The sequence below is a fragment of the Oryx dammah genome, unplaced genomic scaffold (assembly GCF_014754425.2).
Source record: "Oryx dammah isolate SB20612 unplaced genomic scaffold, SCBI_Odam_1.1 HiC_scaffold_9, whole genome shotgun sequence".
Taxonomy (NCBI): domain Eukaryota; kingdom Metazoa; phylum Chordata; class Mammalia; order Artiodactyla; family Bovidae; genus Oryx; species Oryx dammah.
Window position 1 is genome coordinate 17,910,872 of NW_024070193.1, and position 22,386 is coordinate 17,933,257.

The 22,386-nt window shown below is 35.8% G+C and overlaps 1 protein-coding gene and 1 non-coding gene across 3 annotated transcripts in view; both read right to left on the reverse strand.

The window, feature by feature from the left end:
- CFAP20DC (CFAP20 domain containing) overlaps positions 1-22,386 on the reverse strand; it is a 263,974-nt gene that overhangs the window by 94,761 nt on the left and 146,827 nt on the right. Inside the window, exons 8-13 of one of the 2 annotated variants that reach the window (XM_040246529.1) lie at positions 18,118-18,254; positions 17,284-17,446; positions 15,768-15,884; positions 14,497-14,622; positions 11,610-11,944; positions 668-1,042 (exon numbers count right to left, since the gene is read on the reverse strand). In XM_040246529.1, the coding sequence (XP_040102463.1) occupies positions 668-1,042; positions 11,610-11,944; positions 14,497-14,622; positions 15,768-15,884; positions 17,284-17,446; positions 18,118-18,254 (1,253 nt within the window). The remainder of the gene's footprint in view (positions 1-667; positions 1,043-11,609; positions 11,945-14,496; positions 14,623-15,767; positions 15,885-17,283; positions 17,447-18,117; positions 18,255-22,386) is intronic. The other variant, XM_040246530.1, reaches the window with a different exon arrangement.
- TRNAC-ACA lies at positions 9,950-10,021 on the reverse strand. The gene has a single exon. It is a non-coding gene; the product is annotated as a tRNA-Cys (tRNA).

The following is a 22,386-nucleotide window of genomic DNA, read 5'->3' on the forward strand; positions in this document are numbered from 1 at the left end:
AAATCAAAAAAAGCTTTACTGCTTAAAAAAAGGAATATAAATGTCATTTTTTCTATATAGCCTCATTTGTTCTCTAGTTTTTTAAGTGCAGCTATGGGGGAATTGAAGGAAGAAAAGTACTCATACGAAGGAAAAAAATCAATCTGATGGACATGAATATAGTCACCAGGCTAGCCTAGGGATTTATTCAATGACACTGCTTTACTGTTAACCTTCACTCATATCATTTATTATTTGGGCAACGGCTGTAAAGAGACCAGAAAGTGAACAGAATAATGATGTTTTTATGGCTCCTAATGTAGATTGTTATTGAAAATCTGTCAATTTTACTGGCAAGCCTTTGGCTCAAAAATAAGATCTTCATTTATAATTTGCAGACAGTGATAACTCAAATTATGAGAAGTAACAGGGAAATAAAAAATAACTATTATGATAATTATCTTTCTCATTAAAAACATGAGGCATTCTATTATCACTGGGATGTGCAAGATACTCTGTAACAGCTGCTGTTACTGAGCTAAAACACATCTAAATACGAAAGAAAATACATTAGTGATCACCCAAATGATAAAAAATAGATACTGCTGAAAATGTGTGCAAAGTGGAACAGAACAGAACCCAGCAGGATGTACTGCCCACATATGTAAACCAGAATGAAACCACTTACAGATAAATCAGCAATTGGTTTCAACTTCTCCTCTGAAATTTCCTTTAGGAAGGTTTTGTTTATTGAAGTTGACACTTGATGGGCTGGTAGGTCCTTTGCTTTAATAACAAGATCTGGAATTTTCGGAGAGGACTCATGTCTTCCAGGTGGAGAAAGGGATGGTGTAGGCACAAAACTCGTTTCAAAGTCTTTTCTATCTATCTGCTTCACCAAGGAATTCTGGTGTTCTGAAGTTCTTTCTTCTGCATAAGCATTTTTTAGATATTCTTTACTTGCACACTTTGAAGCCTTCCCCAGCATGCTCTCTAACGTTAATTGAGTTAACCCTGGAGGACTAGTTGTTGGGCCTGGAGAACCCTGGACACTGTGGTTATCCTATACAGAAGAACAAAGGGAAATCACTTTGAGCTGAAACTTGTGGTAAATAAGTTACTGAATATAAGTTCTTAATAAGTTCATGTATTCTCTGAATAAAGTGAAAGAATATATACATATACTTACACACGCATACAATTTTATTCTATAATAATAAATAAAAAAAACTAAAAACAGCAATGCAAACAGGTATAAATCATTTGCTACGATGCCCTGCTAAGTTTGCCTCTGGTCTTGGTAAGGCATGTATTTTTACCACTGAGTAATAAGAGTACATTTAGGAAACAGTAGCTCAAATATATTCATTTCAAAGAAAGTATAAAAAAGAAGAGGATCCATACAAGATGAGAGAGAGAAAGTCGCTCAGTTGTGTGTTGTGATCCCACGGACTGCACAGTCCATGGAATTCTCCAGGCCAGAATACTGGAGTGGATAGCCTTTCCCTTCTCCAGGGGATCTTCCAAACCCAGGGATCAAACCCAGGTCTCCCACATTGCAGGTGGATTCTTTACCAGCTGAGCCACAAGAGAAGCCCAAGAATACTGGAGTGGGTAGCCTATCCCTTCTCCAGTGGATTTTCCTGAGCCAGGAATTGAACCAGGGTCTCCTGAATTGCAGGTGGATTCTTTACCAACTGGCTATCAGGGAAGTCCATAAGAAGGATCCATAAGAAGTTATCTAAAATATCTAGGAATCGTATGCTTTAGCTTCCTGATAAGCTAATTCCATGAGAAGAAAAAGAACAAGAACTTACAGAATTTACCTTATTTAAGTAGGGAAATGCTACTCTTCTAACATCCTGGCATATCAAAGTATTTTAGCCTTATATTGTTGTATGGAAATTTTACTGTTAAAGAGAAATAGATAATAGAGCATGTTTTGTGAAATATTTTTCTTAAATGAAAATTTCAATTATAGAAAGTACTTTTCCACAAGACATGAACCTCACTAAATATAATCATTTGAAAAGTTTAAAGTAAAAGCTGGAAACATTTTACTAATGTATAGTTCTGATTAGCCCTAACAATTTTAATTTTTAAAATCTGAGAAAGGAGATACTACAAATGAAAAACATCAATGGCCATGAAGGTAAATAACAAAAAAGAGAAACATGGTGCTATTTCACTTGGTATTTTCCTGCTATAAAACAATAAATATAAAGAAAAAGTAAATGTGATAATCACTTATACTTGTCATAAGATTTTTAAAATTTGTCTTATCTATTTAAATGTGTAATAAGCAAACTTAAAACAGAAAAAATAATAAAAGCAGAGTACAACTTAAAGACATTATCTGATGTCTGAGATTGTACTATCTTACATTTTGTTTCAGTAAGCTATTCCAGTATCCTTTCATTTACAGCTACATAGAACCAAATATTTGTTTTTTTCTGAAGTTTGGCATTTTTAAACAAAATATTTGTATGGCTGATAAAACTGGTCAGCTTCTTCTGAATGATTGGCCATCATACACCTCAAGATACAGATCACTGTCTGAGGTGAAATTTCCATTTTAGTAGAAGTCAAGTATCTGTAAAGGTGAGATAGAATTGCTTTAGGTTGGGCACTGGACAAGAGAAGAATTATCGAATCTTTTAATTAGAAAGGATTCATTTGTCTGTGTGTCTGTCACTGTCCTGTCTCTCTTCCTTTCTTCCTCATCATAGGCTAGGTGCTGCTCTAGGCGCTGCGGATGGTGGGAATATAATGGCAGGCCAGAAGTTGAACCCTGCCATCCAGGATCTTTGCCTGAAAACCAACAAAGGGTCACTGAGTAATTTGATGGGGGGCATGTCATGATGGCACAAAACAGAAGGCATGGGGGTGAGTTTGAGTTTGCGTGGATATTGTTTGTGGATATCAGAAGTGTCTGTAGAGATAGTAGCAAGGGAGGCAATTATGAGAGTATTAAATTGTAACAGTTAGAAATGCTGAGGTGGCTGTGGTAATTCAACGGTGGTGACAATCGAGGCAGGAGTGATTTGAGACTTCTGCAGAAGGCAGAGTAGGCTGTACCTGGTGCATCTGGGAAGCTTTTACATGGAGTCTGCGATTTCTAATCCTGTCATGTTAGGATTCACCTTTCTTGAGGAAAGCAGTTGGGATTATCGGACAACTGTGCTTTCAAAAAAGGTATACCTGGGTCTAAGAACCTCTCTTAAGAAACAGCTTCCCTATCTGTAGTAAAGAAAGAACTGCAGAGTGTCTAAGGGTCTTTTACAAACATTTCTTCTTGGTATTCATCCTGGGTCTCGTTTTCTTTGTCTATGTTGATCTGATCTTCTGATATATTTATTTCTTTATAAATGGTGGAGGAGAAATCTATTGTTCAGAGTGCCAGATAGGGGAAAGAAAAGATGGTAATTGGGTGTCAGACCATGGGACTTACTTTATGTCCCAAGTGGAAAAATAAGAAGTGTAAGAATATTTCTGCCCTTGTGAAGTACCACATGGCTGAAATGCAGGCACTGGGCGACTCTCTTTTTGCTGTACATTTTCTGAGTAAGCTTGTCCTTCACCAAATCTTGGGAACCCTGAGGATGTTTATATAATTGAAAAACTCTGCCTTCAGGGCAGAAAACTGGCAAGAGGGCAAGAGACCTGAAAAATGCCTCGTGCTCTGAATTACTACAGAATGGAGTGGTGACTCTTATAATTTTTGTTTCACAGAGACAAAAAGAGAATAAAAGTTTAGCCAGTTTTCTAGAGAAAGGTAAACAGAACGTAGAACAAACATCTTTCGCGCCTTAGTTTTAAGAAAGTGCTAGTGGAACTAGGATTGATTTTTAACAATTCAGTCTGGTTGTTAGACAGTGTTATATCTTTTCCAACTCTTAAAAAAAATCCAGTCTAATTTCTTGTAATTGTTATATACAATTGACAGTGGGATTTCTGTGACCAAAATACCCTCTACTTATTCATTTCCATCATGTTTTCACAATAAAAAATAAGGACATGTACTGCGGATTTAAAACATATTATTGGCCAACAGATTCCCCTTAACAAAAACAGGCTGGTTACAGGGAAAAGGTATAATTACAACTCTTTGGGTCAGAATCTCTGGATCACTACGGGATTCCATTTTGTATATGACAGAGGGGGAAACTGTGAGCTTTTGCAATAACATTAGTTCAATAAATATTAAGCTCCTGTTAGGTGTAAGGTAAATTTTTCTAGGAATGATATATAAGATACACAGGTAAAAAGAACAAGGGCAGTGCCCTTGAGAGGCATAAAGTCTACTGGCAGAGGGGTAGATATCTACAAAAGTAATAATTTCATAAGATAGAAGGAAGTACATTTCATTGAAAAGTTTCAGATGTACTGTTATGAGGATTGGTCTTCCCTGGTGATAGAAAATCACCACCGCTCAGTGGTAAAAAATCTGCCTGCAATGTGGGAAACACGAGTTTGATCCTCCTAGGTAAGAAGATCCTTGGGAGAAGGGAACTCACTCTAGTACTCTTGCCTGAAAAATTCCATGGACAAAGGAGCCTGGTGACTACAATCAATGGGGTCGCAAAGAGTTGGACATGACCAAGGTGACTCAGCACTCATGCAAGCAAATGCAAATAACTGTGCTCTTTAGTTGACAACCAAAGTACATACCTGTACCATCTCTATCATCTGCTAGTGCTGTTTATCATCTAAAAGTTTTTGTCAGTTCACAAATTTCTTCACTAAAACACTCAACAGAAGTATTTTTGTCTACCTGCAAGTGTATTTTTTTCCATCTGTAAGTAGATCAGAGTACAGCCTTTTCTTCTTTATACAAGTTTACTCAGATGTATTTCCTTTTGTATGGCATGGGCAGGGATTCTATACACAGAACTATTTATGAGTACGTAAAGGGACATTCATCTCACATTTTCCCTAAGATATACCCTGATTTGGAAATGGGCCAAGAAATGGACAGATTTAGCTACGTTCCTGATAGTCATTCACTCTCTTCATCGTACTGAATTTTCATGGTAATATGTTTCTATGCTATTTTAAATACACGGAAAAGACAAATTAAGTGGAGAATCTAGACAGAGCACAAAAGGCTTGCCTATTTTGGCTGCCCTAGAACCAATACATCTGATCTCTCCCAATTTTGAAGGAGGAATTAGGATAAATGGGAAAGGTAAGACAATATACGAGACTAATACTTTGATTTAAGTTGGATCAGCTTCCATTTTAGAGAGGAAATAGACAGAAAATAAAAAATAGTATTTCTTAGTAGTGGTGCACTGACAAAACCTTCCTCTTTTCTTCAGTAATGTTTCGACTTACTAAGATAAATGACTTTTATTACTTTCATATATGTAACGTGGGCTCGACATTCTTTTGGATTAATCTGTACGAAATAACATATATATTTATTATATGCCTAAGAAGTTCACTATAATCTGATTTACTATGATCTGATTGAAAAATAACCACTTTCACTGATTTTGGTTTATCACTGAACTACTGAAAACCAGCATAGCAATTTAATAGAATTTGTCAGAGTAGTAAAGGATTTGGTATGCCATTTTCATATACCAATCATGTGTTCATCTGTTTCTCAGAAGAACAAATACAAAATCTTTTTGATTTAACTTATTTTTTTAAAGTCCAAATCCCTTGAACCGTTTGTCTTCTGGGCTCAGAAACACTTGTTTGTTGGATATTCAATCAGGCCCCAGTGCTGGGAACATCAATAGAGTTTGTCTGATTAACTGTAGCACAGCATATGTATGCTGAAGATGAGAATGATTTCCCCAAGGACCCAGCACTTCCTCTGCTGAACTACATTTCTTGAAAGGACATGCAGATGGGCATTTGGACAATAATTTCTGGATGCAAAAAACGAATCGCTCTTGCTGAGTTGTAATTTTAAAAAGATAATTTTAATGACTCTTGAGGGCCATCTATTTGGAGCAGATGGGACCCAGGCTCTTTTGTATCACATCTTTAATGTGGACTCAGGACAGAACTCTGTTTTAGCCTTTGTATAATAAAAGTGGATGATCATATTTATTTATATTCCAATTGTCTTTTTAAATTCAGTCCACCGTGAAAAAAGTCTTATATAACATTATTAAAAGTTCTCAACAAACATATCTGCAATATTCCAAACATACTTTTGATGGCAGTTCTGAATTTGTAACTGAGATACAGTCAGCAGGAGTTTCTACTTTTGTCCAATGTTTTAGTGATTAAATATGTGAACTGACAGAAACTTTTAGTTGAACAGCAACAGCAGACAATAGAGATGATGCAGATATATAATCTGTCAACTAAAGAGCACAATTATTTGCACAAATACAAGTAAAAGTATGAGTCATAACATCTTTATAAAACAAACAATTTCTTCTTGATGACAGCAAGATCGACCATTCAAATGTTATCTTAAAAGTCTTCACTAACAACTGTCCCTAAGGAGTATTTCTTCTTTTACCTCTTAAATTTAATAGAAAACTATTAAAATAATGCCAAATAAAATGAAAGGAAGATGTGACTGTTACTAACAACCAACTAACTTGTAGCATGTTTGGTATGACAAGGACCTGAGCAAATTACTTATGTAGAGTCCCTTGGACTGCAAGGAGATCAAACCAGTCCATCCTAAAAGAAGTAAGTCCTGAGTATTCACAGGGAGGACTGATGCTGAAGATGAAACTTCCAATACTTTGGCCACCTGATGTGAAGAACTGACTCATGGGAAAAGACCCTGATGCTGGGAAAGATCGAAGGCAGAAGGAAAAGGGGACGACAGAGGATAAGATGGTTAGATGGCATCATCAACTTGAGGGACATGAGTTTGAGAAAGCTCTGGGAGTTGGTGATAGACAAGGAGGCCTGGTGTGCTGCAGTCCATGGGGGTGGCAAAGAGTTGGACAGGACTGAGTGACTGAACTGAACTGAATCATCTTTACCTGTAGCCTCACAGACAAGTCACAGCAGAAGTTACAGGGACGGTATTGGATGGGCAAATATCATCATGTGAACATTTGGGGAAGATAATGAGATTCCTTTACTTGTTCAAGATAAAAATATATTTTCCTTATAAGCTAGACTTCATGCTTTTTAATTGAATAAAACAAAGATTTCTTTGGTGAAAATTCTTATTTATAACCAAATAGTTATCTGCAAATATTTACCTTTTAGCAAAGCTGTATGATGTTATTTTAAGGAGACAAAGAGTTTTATAACCCTACACTATGTGCCTATAACAAAGAAGGAAGTTACAAGTTACAGGAACTAACTTTTTCAGAGGGGAAAAAAGCTTCAAAAGATAATAATAAAGATATGCAGATATGAACAGCCTAAAAGAATTACTCACGTGGAATAAATATTAAATTTGCCTGGTAGGTTTAGAGAGTACATTATGTTGTAACTCATGATATACAGAAATAAAAATGCAAGCAATACATTCAAAATAGAATTCTTCCATTTTTTTCCAAGAAGTAAACTGACATTTAAAGTTTTTAAAGGCTACACAGAAATATAAGTGGCTTCATGTGGAGTAAATATCATTTCTATTGTGAGTATGTAAATGTGTGTGAGAATGTAACTCAAAATTATTAGTCAAGCATGTAGGGGTGACAGGATAAAAGTGTACATGCCATCAGGAAGAAAAAATGAAATAGTTTAACTACTGACTGTTAAAAAAACAACCCTTGAAAGAAACAATACCAGGAAAGCTGAGAGAAAAGGCTAAAATGATCCTTTTAATTTGTTGTTTGTAAATCTGTCCTTGATAGGCTTCAACAGAGTTAAATGAAGAGAAGATCTAGAAGATTCCTAGCTAATTTGAACATAGTAAGTAGTCAGTCTACATAAGTCATGTCCAAATATGAATAATTGTTTGGCTCAAATGTTCTCGTTTGGACTGTTACGTAAGACAAATTACCTAGCTTTGTAACTATCTACTTTAGTATTAGAGAAGTAATAAAATATTAACATAAAGCTATCTATTTCAAATTACAAACTGGATATGTATACTTGAAGCCACATTGGGAATAATGGCATAAAAAACAAAATAGTGATGATAATAGTAACACGCCTTTTTTTTTTAAGATGCTATAATCCTATGAAAGGTTTTAACAGCTTTCCTAGAAAATTCATTTTACGTGGTAGTCCTAATTTTACAACTCACCACAAGATATATTTTCATAATGTGTCTTCAAATAAGAAGTACCAATTCCAAATTAATTGAGTATCAGGAAAATTAGTATTATATAGCTGCCTAGGGAATAAAATATATAGTAAAGCAAAGACTAAAATGATATGAAAAAAATAAAAACTATGCTTTTGAGACTTTCACATTAATGAAGATCTCAAATGTGAACTGATGATTAGGAACTTAAATTAGAAAGACCATTGTCTTAGCACTGAAAGCTTATTTTAATTAGTCTTTACTATCATAAATGTATTTTTTTCTGTATCATGATAACATGATTTTGCCTATTTTTTTTTGCTTCTGAATACATCTCATCCGTTCAGTTCAGTTGCTCAGTTGTGTCCGACTCTTTGTGACCTCATGAACTGCAGCACGCCAGGCCTCTCTGTCCATCACCATCTCCTGGAGTCTACCCAAACCCATGTCCATCGAGTGGGTGATGCCATCCAACCATCTCATCCTCTGTCGTCCCCTTCTCCTCCTGCCTTCAATCTTTCCCAGCATCAGGGTCATTTCCAATGAGTCAGCTCGTTGCATCAGGTGGCCAAAGTACTGGAGTTTCAGCTTCAACATCAGTCCTTCCAATGAACACCCAGGATTGATCTCCTTTAGGATGGACTGGTTGGATCTCCTCACGGTCGAAGGGACTCTTAAGAGTCTTCTCCAACACCACAGCTCAAAAGCATTAATTCTTTGGCATTCAGCTTTTTTTACAGTCCAAATCTCACATCCATACACGTCCGAAATGCAGTACTTGGATGCAATCTCAAAAATGATAGAATGATCTCTGTTTGTTTCCAAGGGAAACCATTCAATATCATGGTAATCCAAGTCTATGCCCTGACCAGTAGTGCTGAAGAAGCTGAAGTTGAACAGTTTTATGAATACATCTAAATTCCCTTTAAAAATATTCAAAGTCTAACATCAAATAGTCTTTCAACTGCAAGTTGCAAACTTCATAATAAGTAATGTAATTATTACTAATTTGTCCACCGTTATTTATAGTATGACATTATATCTTCCTTAGGTACAATAGTGTTATTCTAAGAATACTGCATTCTAAAATAATGCAACTAATGTAAGAATGTCTAAATCAGCTGATTTTTCTTCAAAGACTATATGTAAATAAACATTTATAATCTGTAATCTAATTTTTCATAGACTTATATAATTAATAAATGGAAGACATAATCCTACAGAAAAATAACTTACAAAAATCCCCCAGACAAATCAATTTGATAAAAAAGGGATCAAGACAATGTATAGAACTTGTTTAAACATAGCCCAGCAGTTTTGTTGGTCCTCTGTATTTTAGTCTGTATCTTGTTATTGCCTCTAACAGCAAAGCTTGCATGATATAGAAGGCTTCTGCCCTTCTCTCTGGCTGCCCACTCTTGGTAGGCTCTGACTAAAGGTGAAGCAGGGAAGGTGTTAGCAATGAGATGGTCATACTACAGACTCAAGCCATCTTCTGATGGTCTTGGCACAGGGGTTCCCAGAGAGCTGTCAATCACAGCTTTGAAAATGCATAATAAATTAATTTTCAATTTCATGTAGTTGGTAACAAGTACATGTCTGCATAATAAATGGTGAAGGATGTCAGAAGTTGAGTAGCTAGTAGCAAAACTGAAGTGAAGTCGCTCAGTCGTGTCTGACTCTTTGCAACCCCATGGACTGTAGCCTACAACGCTCCTCCATCCATGGGATTATCTAGGCAAGAGTACTGGAGTAGGTTGCCATTTCCTTCTCCAGAGGCTCTTCCCAACCCAGGGATCAAACCTGGGTCTCCTGCATTGTAGGCAGATGCTTTACCACCTGAGCCACCAGGGAACCAGTAGCAAAAGAAAACATATAAAGGGAAGACAAACTGAAATACTCAGAACTAATATTCATCATTTTCTCCAAAAGCTCTGTTGCTTCTTCTCAAGGCTCATCCTTCATTACAGGTGGAGAGGTATCTTCCTAATGTGTTATTTAAAGGGTAGTTTCCACTAATACCTCCCTCAAAGTTTCCAGGGAACTGTCACTTCCCATCTGCCATAAAACTGCCACCATCAAGTCCTTCTTTTGGCTTGGGTAAATTGTGCACATGGGAAGGGGATGGGCCTACCCAGTTGGCAAATGGTGTGACTGCTAGACTCTACCCAGTTACTACTGCATGAGAGCTGACAGCTGGGTGGAAGCAGTACAGATGCTCAAAACAAGTGCTCATTTTACAGTTTATAGGTTAATTTTATTCAGGGTGAAAGGGACAAATTTTTTCCCAACACATTTAAAATGTACTATTTTTTCATTTATGCATAAAGTGGTTTGCAGTAGGTTTATGTTTGGTTTGACAAACAGTTTCATCACACTCAGAAGCAAGAATGTTATAAAAAAGGATTTCCCCATGCACTTTTGCTACAGAAACTCATTAAAAGTTGGAAGAAAAATCATAATTAATGTCTGAATGATCTCACCATATTCTCAACTGGTTCTGAAGGTAGGAGTTATGCACTTACATATTTCCCCTTGTCCAAAGGGGTATTCTTAATCAGATATAGCTGTTAAAAATAAGTTTGTAAGCATACAAACATGTTTTCCTAATTATTTCTATAATTTCTACATATAAATAATTTGTATAATTTCACTAAACCATAACTTCACTATAATCTGCTTTTAAAATTATTTTTTTCTAGAAAATATCAATGCCTATCAATAAAGAACAATGCTAAAGAAATTTCACAAATTCATTTTCTATGGAGAAAAAGAGGTATAATATATTAAGTTTTAAATAAATGTGTCAAACTCCATTCAGTTTGGTATTTCACAAGGTATGAAAAACTTTTTATGAATTTATTGATTTATGAGATACATTTGTATTCTAAATAATTGCAAACAGAAAACCTCCTGTAAGGCAAGTCCCAGCAGTAATCCATGATTCATTATTGCAACTTTAATTGGCACAACTCTTGAAATTCTGGGACCATATGGAAAATAATGAGTCCTAATAGGTCTAAGGTGAGAAGATGGCAGGGGAGTAAGCAAGGCAGGAAACTGTCAAATCAGAATGCTTAGCGACTGCAACACGATTTCCCCAGAGACCTAGAACAATGTGCTCTCAGTTTTACTGGTCACGCTATCATATAACTGAACTGCATATTATTTTTCATTCTGTGAGACAAAGATTAAAATGAAAAAACAAAATCAAACCAAAAACTGGTTTCCATAATTAAAAGTGAAATTGGCTGACTGTTAATAAAAAAGGCAACAATTTAGAGTTATCATAACAACCTGAGGCAACTGTTGACTGACACTGCAATCTGCTGGATTTTTATAAATAGCAGTTGATTTTCCCTCTTTCAACTAGTTTTAGTGTTTAGTTGGAGCTAATAGAACAACTGTACTTTACAACTATTTCCCTCATCAGGCAATGTACCTCTTCGTTGCTGTCACCACCGTAAAAATCTTCCTCTGTTTGGGTGTCACTCCTTGTCATACTGGTATCTTCTTTTAGATCCAAAGTAAACGGGCACCCTTCTGGGGATATACTCTGAGTCTTTCCATGAGGTGCTGATCGTGGTCTGGATGAAAAAGTGAAAACATCCTTTGGAACAATCTGGGTTTCCTCTGTCTGTTGATCCTGTTCACCTTCCTTGCTGGCTTCTAGCCACAGGCATGAAGTATGGCAGCAGTCTTCATCCAAAAGTAGAGACTGTGTGGTAGAGGCCAAATAGGGGATGTGATCGCCATTTTCAGGAAATACCCACTCATCTGACAATTGCAAAAGATGACAGAAGTAAGGGTAGTGTTCCATAAGTGTTATATATGGCAGGTGGTTAGAGTAACACCTCTTGTTCCTGAAACAGGTTTATCAAATAATGCAAAAGCCAAGGAAGGTAATTTATCCCCCATCTTGTAACCTGCTAAACTTTTAACCCACAGTTAGTGCTCAGAGCTATGGGCAACTCATTTGTACTTACTTCCGCTCCATCTGAGTTGAAACACTGGCCAGGAAATTTGAAAGTCTGAAATAATTATCACCTATCTTGCAGCAAGTTCTTTATAGCACAGTCTCATTAATTTGATAATCCAGAGGAGGGAAATCTTCCAAATTTAAAAGGGTTTGAGTTAGGAATTTCTTTTAAGTTCAGGAGGACAGAGTACTAAAGCTCTTTAAATAAAATGTCTGGGCCTTGTTCAGATTACAAAACTGCAGGAGGAGAAAAAAAAACAAACTACAAAAAGCTGACAGTCTTTCCCTCTCCATTCTACTGATTGGAATAAGACAATTCATAAATTAAACTGAGAAGACCTGTCAAGTAATAGTAAGTCCACAGAAATATTTGTTAGTGTGACTGGTGAATTCTGCTGCTGAAAAGGACCTTTGGATTTAATTTTAATTTTAGGAGAGAATGTTTTGATATGAAAATCTTTTCTGCACATTTTTGTTTTCTTTAAAAATACTATATAACACCACTAAGATATGTTATCAAAACTTTTAAAAAAATTAGTCTTTTACTCAATATTGGGATAGATCTTATAATTTCATGACCACAAAAAACTTGAAAAAAATTTTCTATAAAAAGCATTATTAAAAGCAGGATTAAAAAAAAATAAATAAAAGCAGGATTACTTTCTTCTTTAGAATGACATCAGGAAAAGTTGAGCTTTTTCTCAACTGAATCTGATTTTATTTTTAATTTTTTGCTACACTTGTTTTTTGTCAATGGTCAAAATCTTACAAGAATTTGTGTTCTGCAGAACCACAATGCAAACATGTTAATTTTACTCCTGATTCTTGAATCATATTATGTTCATATCATAAGAAGAATATCCAAGAGCTAAGACTGGCTAACTTGAAACTGCAAAGCTGATACTAAAAAATCAAAAGCAACAAACAAACAAAAAGGCCTTTAATAAAAATTAAATTGATGGCACACATAAAACTGTATTCTTCTCAAGTGAATTCATCTGTTTCTTAACTTATGACTATGATTATATAACATAACTTGCCTATAAAAGGGCTATAAATATGCATTTCTTTTAGATAAAACCCATTAAGGACAAGGCCTTTCCATTTTCTACAGGTAAATAGACAATAGCAGGTTGAATCTACTTCATCTGACCATGTTCACAGCAAATGCGGAGAGTCTTGAGTCAGCGTGCTGTGAGTGATAGTCGTTCAGTCAGGTCCAACTCTTTGCAACCCCATGGGCTACAGCCTGCCAGGCTCCTCTGTCTGTGGAATTCGCAGGCAAGAATACTGCAATAGGTTGCCATTTCCTTCTGTGGTGGATGAAATTAATAGATTCACTGGCTTGTCCTCTTCCGGACAGCAAACTCTTTGCCTGGTGCTAAGTGCCTAGCAGGTGCTTTGTAAACACGGTAAATGCTTTAGTAAATGTTGAGTAAGATTACAAAAACCAATGTGTTTTGTTATGTACAGGAGTATGTAAAGAAAATGGGAGGAAAAGATCTTGGGAATCTACATTAGGTAATTAAACAACTTGTATGACCTAGCACCAAACATATTATTAACTGTCAAAAAAGTCAAAGTAAAAGAGGTGTTTTCACACTAAAAGAACTCTAATTCTCTCACTACCACATGCTTTTTTGGAATTTGCAGTTTTACCTCAAGTATTTCCATATCAATTGTAATGAATAATTTGGTATGTTTTCTTAGGAAAATATGTAAATTACTGTGTAATCACAATATTGCAGCAAACAAGATAAATGCAAGAATGATCACCTAAACATCTAATTAGTTTTTCTACACAGTCAGATTTATGCTAGAGACACTAATTGCGCCTAACATTTTAATGAAGGTTTCAACACTGCATAAATAAGACTGACAAACTACAAACAATTTTCATTTATTTTCTTTTTTCCCTAGCTCAAAAACAATTTGCTTTTGTAAAAGTACCACACACCTGCTAGGCAAGATATGTTGATTAGCTCAATGTACTGTACTCCAGCATCTCCATTATAAAGAAGACTGGAGAATTGCAACAATAGATAATCTTTGGGGAGGGTGACTATGTCATAGATAATCTTTCAGGAGGGTGACGATATCATGTGAAAACTTTACAGAGTTTTAAACTTTTATTCTGAACAGGGTAACTTGTGCATTAAAATTTGAAAATAAAAACACTCTTTTATCCATTAAAGTCTGACATAAAACTGAGTTAAAAAGAGATTTTAAAAAATGATAGGTTTCTAGGAAATGTCTGTATCATGACTTTTCAAAATGCCCAGGCTTGAAATATTTAACATATCCATATATTATTAATTATTTGCAATTATGGTATAATAAAGATGCTAACCTGCTTGATCAGGAGACTGGGGTACTGGAGAGCTGGGGTCCAATGTCTCTGCTCTTTGCTGGGACATAGTGGTGAGGACAGTTGCTGCTTTATGTTCATCATTCCTGTTATTGTCTGAAGAATTGCCTTTAATGGAATAAATATTTTCTTCTATATAACTTCTTTTTACATATATAAATTAATTTTTGAAAAACGGCATTTGGTATACTTTTCTATATGATTATTGAAAAGAAAGTTTGATGTGACAATATAGATTATATGCATTTTTTTTAATAGTAGAATATTTTAAGATGAACCCAGTTGCATTTTTTGTAGAGGTTCATCTTAAAATTCCTTGATATTTGCATGGGGACATTTTAAATTTAAGTTTTATGATATGTGATAAAAGGAATTCCAAAACCCATATAATTTTTAAAAGGTCCTATATTTTTCCCTTAGGTTCCATGTAAAATGGAGTGTGTTTTTTCTAAATGACAATTCTTACTGAACTCAACTCTTTTACACAAAGCTTGTTCCTTTAGCATCTTAAGAAAAATGGATACAGGCATTGCAGAAGTAATTTTTCTACCTACTATTTTATAAAAATAATATAAAACCTAGCAAGCAGAATTTTGGCCTCCCCAAGAAAGCTACACTTTCGAGAAATTATGCTAACAGATGTATATAACATAGATTCTGGGCTTGATTCAGGATAGACTAATGCATGTGTATACAAATTTGTACATACCTAACTCAAATCTAGTATTTTAAGGAATAACAATTAATAGAATAGTTGACTATATCTCTCTAATGCTTTATTGGTTGCAAAGAGTTGAAATTTTAATCTACATTATAATAGACGTCAAGAAGTCCAAAAGGAGAGATAGCAAATATAAAAACAATCTAAAATGCGCCCAATTTAAAAAGAAGAGAGATAAATGAAACATGAAAAATTATGAGTTAAGTTCAATTTTAGTAAAGTCTGCAGGCAGGAATCTCCATCAAATTTGGGCCGTTTTTAAAAATCAATAATTTAAGCTTATTCAGCCTTTGAGAGTAGAAGTAGGAAGTCCTTTATTTTTGTGGCACTGTCTGTTTAATCCAACAAATCTCTGTTAGGGCTCTAGAGCAATTCTTTTGTAGAAAATTTGATTTCCATAATCCTTGTAGAACAGACTTTTATATTTTAAATGAATTGGGTCATAATCCTTTGAAATTTACAACCTGCAGAGAGAGATTCCATTGCTCTGAATAATATACAGATATAAGATAGTATTGAATTAGTGCCATACCGTTGGGTGTCTCTGTCCTTTCTCTGCTGGTGCTTTTTAACCGTAATCTTCTCCTGTTATTATTCTTATCGGCTGATGGTTCTTGAGGGGGATGTGGATGCATAATATGCAGACTGGCTGGTACATTTTCATATCAAAGAACAAAAAGCCAGAACAGAAAGTACTATATAGTTTGAAATAAACTCTAAATGTAATTATAGTCATAATGAGAATGTTCATGTATCATTTTGACAAAATGTAAAGCTGTATAAAAAACACAACTTACTTCTTTATAGGAACTAGCTATTTATTTCTATTCCCAATATTAGAACTGTATCAGGTTTTCAAAACTACTAATATATTTTATTCATGTAATGTAACCATATAGAGAATTAGAAATAATTTAGATTAATGCTAATCATACAACATGCTATATCAGAAAACATAAAAAAATGAAATCTATGGCCAATGCAAAGAAATTATTTTTTTCCTTTAAAAGAGTGTGGCCAGCTATCATTCAAGAAGCACTTACAGGGGAATTTCCAGAAGAACCCTGGAGAAGTGAGATCAATCTTGAAGAATTCTTAATTTCTATAATAATAATAATATTCATAGCAGCAGCATTTGATATTTACTGAACACGTACATTCTTGGCATAATACAATGCGCTTGACTGACTGTCCTCACTGAATCCTCAAATTGACCCTTTAAGGCAGCTGTTATTTCCTATTACTACTAGTGATAGTAGTAACTGTATCCTTACTGATGAGGAAACTGAGGCTCGTAGTTTTTAAGAAAATTGATCAAGGTCTCACAGACAGTGATAAAACTGGGACTGAATATCTGTTATTAATTTCCTCATCTCAGTTTTATATTCCAATGGAGATACAGTCTCTAACAGTGATCATTAATTTATAAATCAAATGAACCCAAATGCCTCTCCCCTTTTCAATGCTGATAAAAGTCAGACCAGTAAAAGTGGACAAACTGACAGGGAGTGGTAAGCCTTGGGTTCTGATTTCCATTCTTTCCAATAACTACCAATTGCAAACACATTGCAAATCACTTAGTCTGTTAGCCCTGAACTCTCAATCTTATATAACTTGGGATAAAAGTCTTTTCTTTACTAATGGGGCTATTTTTTGTAACAGGGAGGGAAAATAAAGAGCACTTTACAAATGGAAGATTAATTAAAAGACAAAACTAAGAAAACTTAAAATGCACATGGAGTTTGCAAAACATAGCAATAACTGGATACTACATTTTATCACTAGTCATCAGAAAGTAAAAACATGGGGTACTATGGCAATGTAAAATAACAATAAATAGAATGATAGGTTCCAGAAGATAATATATAAATATAAATATATATATATATAAAAGCACACTATTCTAAACATATTTCAATATCTACCACATTTTCATTTTCAAATGATAATTCTCTGAACTTAAGATCTAATCAAGAATATAACTATGACTTCTTATTAACATTTCTCACTGTTTTCACTAGCTATCAATCTTTATGCAGAATTCTTACCAAGAACAGGTACAGTCTGCTTTATTTGGCCAATATTTTCTTTATCTCCTTGTGCCTCAGACTCAGATAACAGCAAGGTTGACATTTCTGCACTGTTAACACACTTCTCTACTGTAGACTGCTGGCATAATTGGTTACTTTTGGACCCAATAGATTTTACTGTCTATAAGGAAAAAGAATTAATTTATATTTTAAAATACAGGAACTGCATTTATTTCTTGTAGAATCTACATAGAAGAAATAATAGTTGGACAAATAAAGTAAGGTTCAAAAAAAACCACAAAGGGAATGAGAACATTTAAGTTGGAGAGGGAAATTATGGTAGAAAATTAGAAAGAAATGGAAGGATAAATATGATGTGACATAAAACAGAAGACAAGCAAATCTTATAGAAACATAAATTAAAATGTGCTTATTTGCCACACTCCATCTTTAGTAGGTAGGAGTTGAAATGAAAATCACTGTGTATGTCAGATACTCAGAGGAAACTAAAAATAAAAATATAACATTTGAGAATCTGTTCATTGTAAGGTATCTGGTGATGATCCAACTCCTTTTTGAAGGAGACCACAAAATGTGCTCACATATATTTGTCTTTAAGTTTTGTGAGCATATTTAATGAAAAGAATACTCACAATTGTTAACTGTGTTGACATGACAGAAAGAAAACAGTTTTGGGGTCTTCTAAAATCCAGAATTTCTGTTCCAAATTTACTCAAGACTTATGCTTTTGGCATGTAGTCTCTCTTCCTTCCTTTTCCCCTCTGAATGGGAGAAAACTCTTCCCCTCCATACCACGCATGCTTAGATAAGCTCTTCAAACCTTGCTCCTACCTCACTGGATAGCCTCATGTTATTTCTTCTGCCAGAGAGTGGAGGAGGTCCAAGAACTTTGGATCCAAAGGCAATATGACAAACATCTTGATGTTTACTGTTCCGCATGCTAACTGTTCCTCTGTTAATGAACTGATCTGTTTTATAAAAGGAAGGTAATAATAGTACATTAATGGGCATAATGGCAAACACTATGTTGCAGTATTTCTGAATCGAGGGGACATATGATCTGAATTTTCCCCTGCTTTAACCTACCCACCTTCCCAGGGCACTTACAAAAGCACAGATACTGAGGTCCAACACCAGATCTATCAGATATGCATTCAAGAATCAGAATTTTGTTGGGGAGTCAAGAAATCTATAATTTTCACAGGTTCCCCCAAGTGGTCTTTGTGCTAAGTATCTTTTGAGAACCTCTACCACAGATGTTTTTCCTCATAAAAAAAAAGAAAAAAAAAGAAAAGGAAGCTACTGAAAAATATATTGTTTTTTCTCTTTAAGGAAATAATTAAAACTAACTCAACTGAACAAGTATTTCAGCACTCAGGCATTTCCTAGAAGTTGTCAGTGACACAAAATGGATAATACACATTGCTTGCCCTCAGGGAGTCTGAAGGGAAGTGATAGTATATATAGGTAAACAGGGAGCTACAACATAAGGAAGACCAGTGAGAATCAAGAGGAAGTGACTTCTTGAATAAACCCTGAATGAATGTTAAGATCTCAAGAATAAGAGATATATAGGCTAGTGGCTCAGATGGTAAAGAATCTGCCTGTAACGCAGGACACGCAGGTTCGATCCCTGGGTCGAGAAGATCCCCTGGAGAATGGTATGGCAACCCACTCCAGTATTCTTTCCTGGAGAATCCCATGGACAGAGCAGTCTGGCAGGCTACAGGCTATAGGGTGGCAAAGAGTCAGACACGACTGAAGCAACTAACCACCACGTGTCCAAGGCAGAAGAAAGTAACTGAATATAGGTATAAAAGAATAAAAGAGTAAGGTATGTTTGGGGAATAATAAAATCACCAGCCTAGCTGGAAGAATAGGGTTGGGTCACAAAGAAAAGGGCCTTAAAATTATACAGCCTATTCTAAAACTGGTAGGCAATCACAGAATAGGTAGGGAATCACTGAAGGTTTTTGATTCAGGGAATCATCTCCACTGCAATGCTGGAGAGGGGCTGGAGAAAAGGGAACCTTTCTACACTGCTGGTGGGAATGTAAATTGGTACAGCCATTATGAAGAACAGTATGTGCTGTGCTTAGTAGCTCAGTTGTGTCCAACTCTGCAACCCCATGGACTACAGCCCGCCAAGCTCCTCTGTCCATGGGGATTCTCCAGGCAAGAATACTAGAGTGGGTTGCCGTGCCCTCCTCCAGGGGATCTTCCCAACCCAGGGATCGAACCCAGGTCTCCCGCATTGCAGGCAGATTCTTTACCAGCTGAGCCACCAGGGAAGCCCATAGAGAACAGTTTGGAGAGTCCATAAAATACTAAAAATTGAACTGCCATATGATCTAGCAATCCCACTCCTGGACATATACCCAGAGAAAACCGTAATTCTAAAAGATACATGCATGCCAATGTTCAGTGCAGCACTTTACAATAGCTAGGACATGGAAGCAATCTAAATGTTCATCAGCCAAGGAATTGATAACGATGTGGTACATATACCCAATGGAACATTAATCAGCCATAAAGAGTAACAAAATCTCGCCACTTGCAGAGACGTGGATGGACCTAGAGAGTGTCATACATAGTGAAGTAAGTCCGAAAGAGAAAAACAAATATCATATAATATTACTTATGTGTGGAATACAGAAAAATGTACAGATGAACTTATCTGCAAAGCAGAAGCAGAGACACAGATGTAGAGAACAAAGGTAAGGATACCAAGGGTGGGGCGGATGGGATGAACTGGGAGATTGGGATTGACATACACACACTACTATGCATAAAACTGATAGCTAATGAGAACCTAGTGCATAGCACAGGGAACTCTACTCAGTATTCTGCAGTGACCTAAATAAGAAGGAGATCTGAAAAAAGAGGGGATATGTACATTTAGCTAATTCAGTTCTTCGTACAGCAGAAACTAACACAACATTGTAAAGCAACTATACTTCAATAAAAATTAATTTTAAAAAAGCTTTTAGTCCAACATAAGGAACATCTTTCTTTAATTAAAGCATGTCTAGTTGTGGTGGTGGTGAATTTTCTGTCATTTTGAAGGTGTTTGAACAGAAGTCTGGAAAGCTATTTTGGATATTATAAGACAGATTCTCTAATTTCTATTTTTAGCCTAGTCCTCTCTTCTGAGAGTCACTTGTTCTATCCAGTGGCCTTCTTCACCAGCTTCTCCTCAATGTATCAAAGACACCTAAAACCAAAAATCTGGTCTAATGAATGGCATCATAAACAATTCAGGTTGAAATGTCAGAATCTTGACGTGAACCTTGATCTAAGAGAACATCATCCCTCTCCTGGATGATCACAAAGCTGCTCAACTGATCTACAAGTTCACTCTGGCTCCCTGTCCCATGGTCTCTCCAAAACATAGCCAAAAGGGTCTTATATAAATGTCTGATTGAATTATTCCTCTTTGTCACTTAAAATTTTTCAATGGCTTCCCTGCCACTTTTAGGATTAAGAAGAAAATCTTTAACATTGCCTGCAATAACTTGTATGTTCCAGTTTCAGTTCAGCCTTAACACCTCCCATCTTCTGCTCTGGCCTCTCAGTTCTTTCTCCTATTAGAGCATTCATACATGCTGTTGCCCATGGCAGAAAGGATCTTCCTTCCCCTCTTGGCCCTTATGTTTCAGATCATGTATCACTTTCTCAGACTAGTCTTCCCAGACCCCTCTGATTAGGGTACCCAAATTAGGTACTACCATAAGCTTTCCCTCACAGAACTTGTCAGACTTGCGCTTTCACATGTGTTTCTGGGATTCTCCAATGATGTATATTTCAGTAGATATAAACTCAGTGGTCTGCTTTGTCATCCCTGATTTGCTAGCCTACTGCTTGACACAGAGTAACAGACCTTTGCTGAGAAAACAAATGAATCATAAAGTATAACGGGTCAGAAGGGAAGTTGGATTAAATGACTGAATATTTCTAACTACTGTTGAAACTTATTTTTAAGAGAAAAATCTACCTGAGAGTTTTATGTGTGAATTGAGGAGGACGACTAGACTGAACAACTGCCAAAGTGTGGGGGATGAAAACGAAGGCTCAACAATGACCAAGACATTGAAACTCACAAGCACTGTGTGGCTTTCAAGAGCTGCAGTGCTATGGCGCCAGAATCAGATGCCTATCTGATTCTTACATGTGACAGGCCCCAGTGTCAGCAAGTGGACTCGGCCATGTGTACAGCTGCATCTTTTTCAGTCATTTACAAACTACCACTTGGAGTCAATAAAAATATTGCTAGTTTCGGAGGATCAGCAAAAGAAAGAAATGACATTCAAATTCCAGGCCAGTTGGAAAAATCTATTTCAGACTCATCATTTGTACCTTCTGTGACCAAACAGGAAAAATCCTAGACTACTGAGTTTGCTCTCAAATGTGGATTTTCCAAGAAAGAAGAGCCACTGAGAGTCCTCATGGGGTGTATAGGATATGGCATAGGCCTATATGGGAGTCTTCAATACCAGAAAAGAAGCTTTTTTTCTTTTTTTAACTTCCAATCATAGAAACCATTTGGCTATTGGCATATCTTTCTGTTCAAACATTGTACATGTGCAGTTTTTTTGATTTTTTTCATATTCTTCATCTATATACAGGTTCCCCCCACTCCCCACAACAATTTAAGTTTCTTTGAGTAGAAAGACCATTTATTTGGTACTCCATGTACACTCATCTGCTGAGCCCAGCAGAGAACATGGTAGGCAATGAATAAATCTCACCAAAACTGTGGACAGTACCCAAGATTAGAAGATAACCTTTTGGGGGGAGGGAGTATCTTAAAAAATTATACTGTCACAGTTCCAGCTATAAATTCCGAAATACCTTGAATTTCTCAGAGGAATCTCTTGCTTAGCAGTGGAGAGCCAGTGGCTATTAAAACTATAATTAAGCTTGATATAATTTCTTAAAGCACAGAGAATAGGATGCATTTTATGAGAGTCTACTATAGGATTTCTTTAAAGAGGAATCTATTACTACGTGGTTAAATGGATATCTATTTTTTAAGTTTTACAAATTTTAGCATACCTTTTCCCCTCCACAAAGCAAAGTAAGTATACAACACTCCACCAT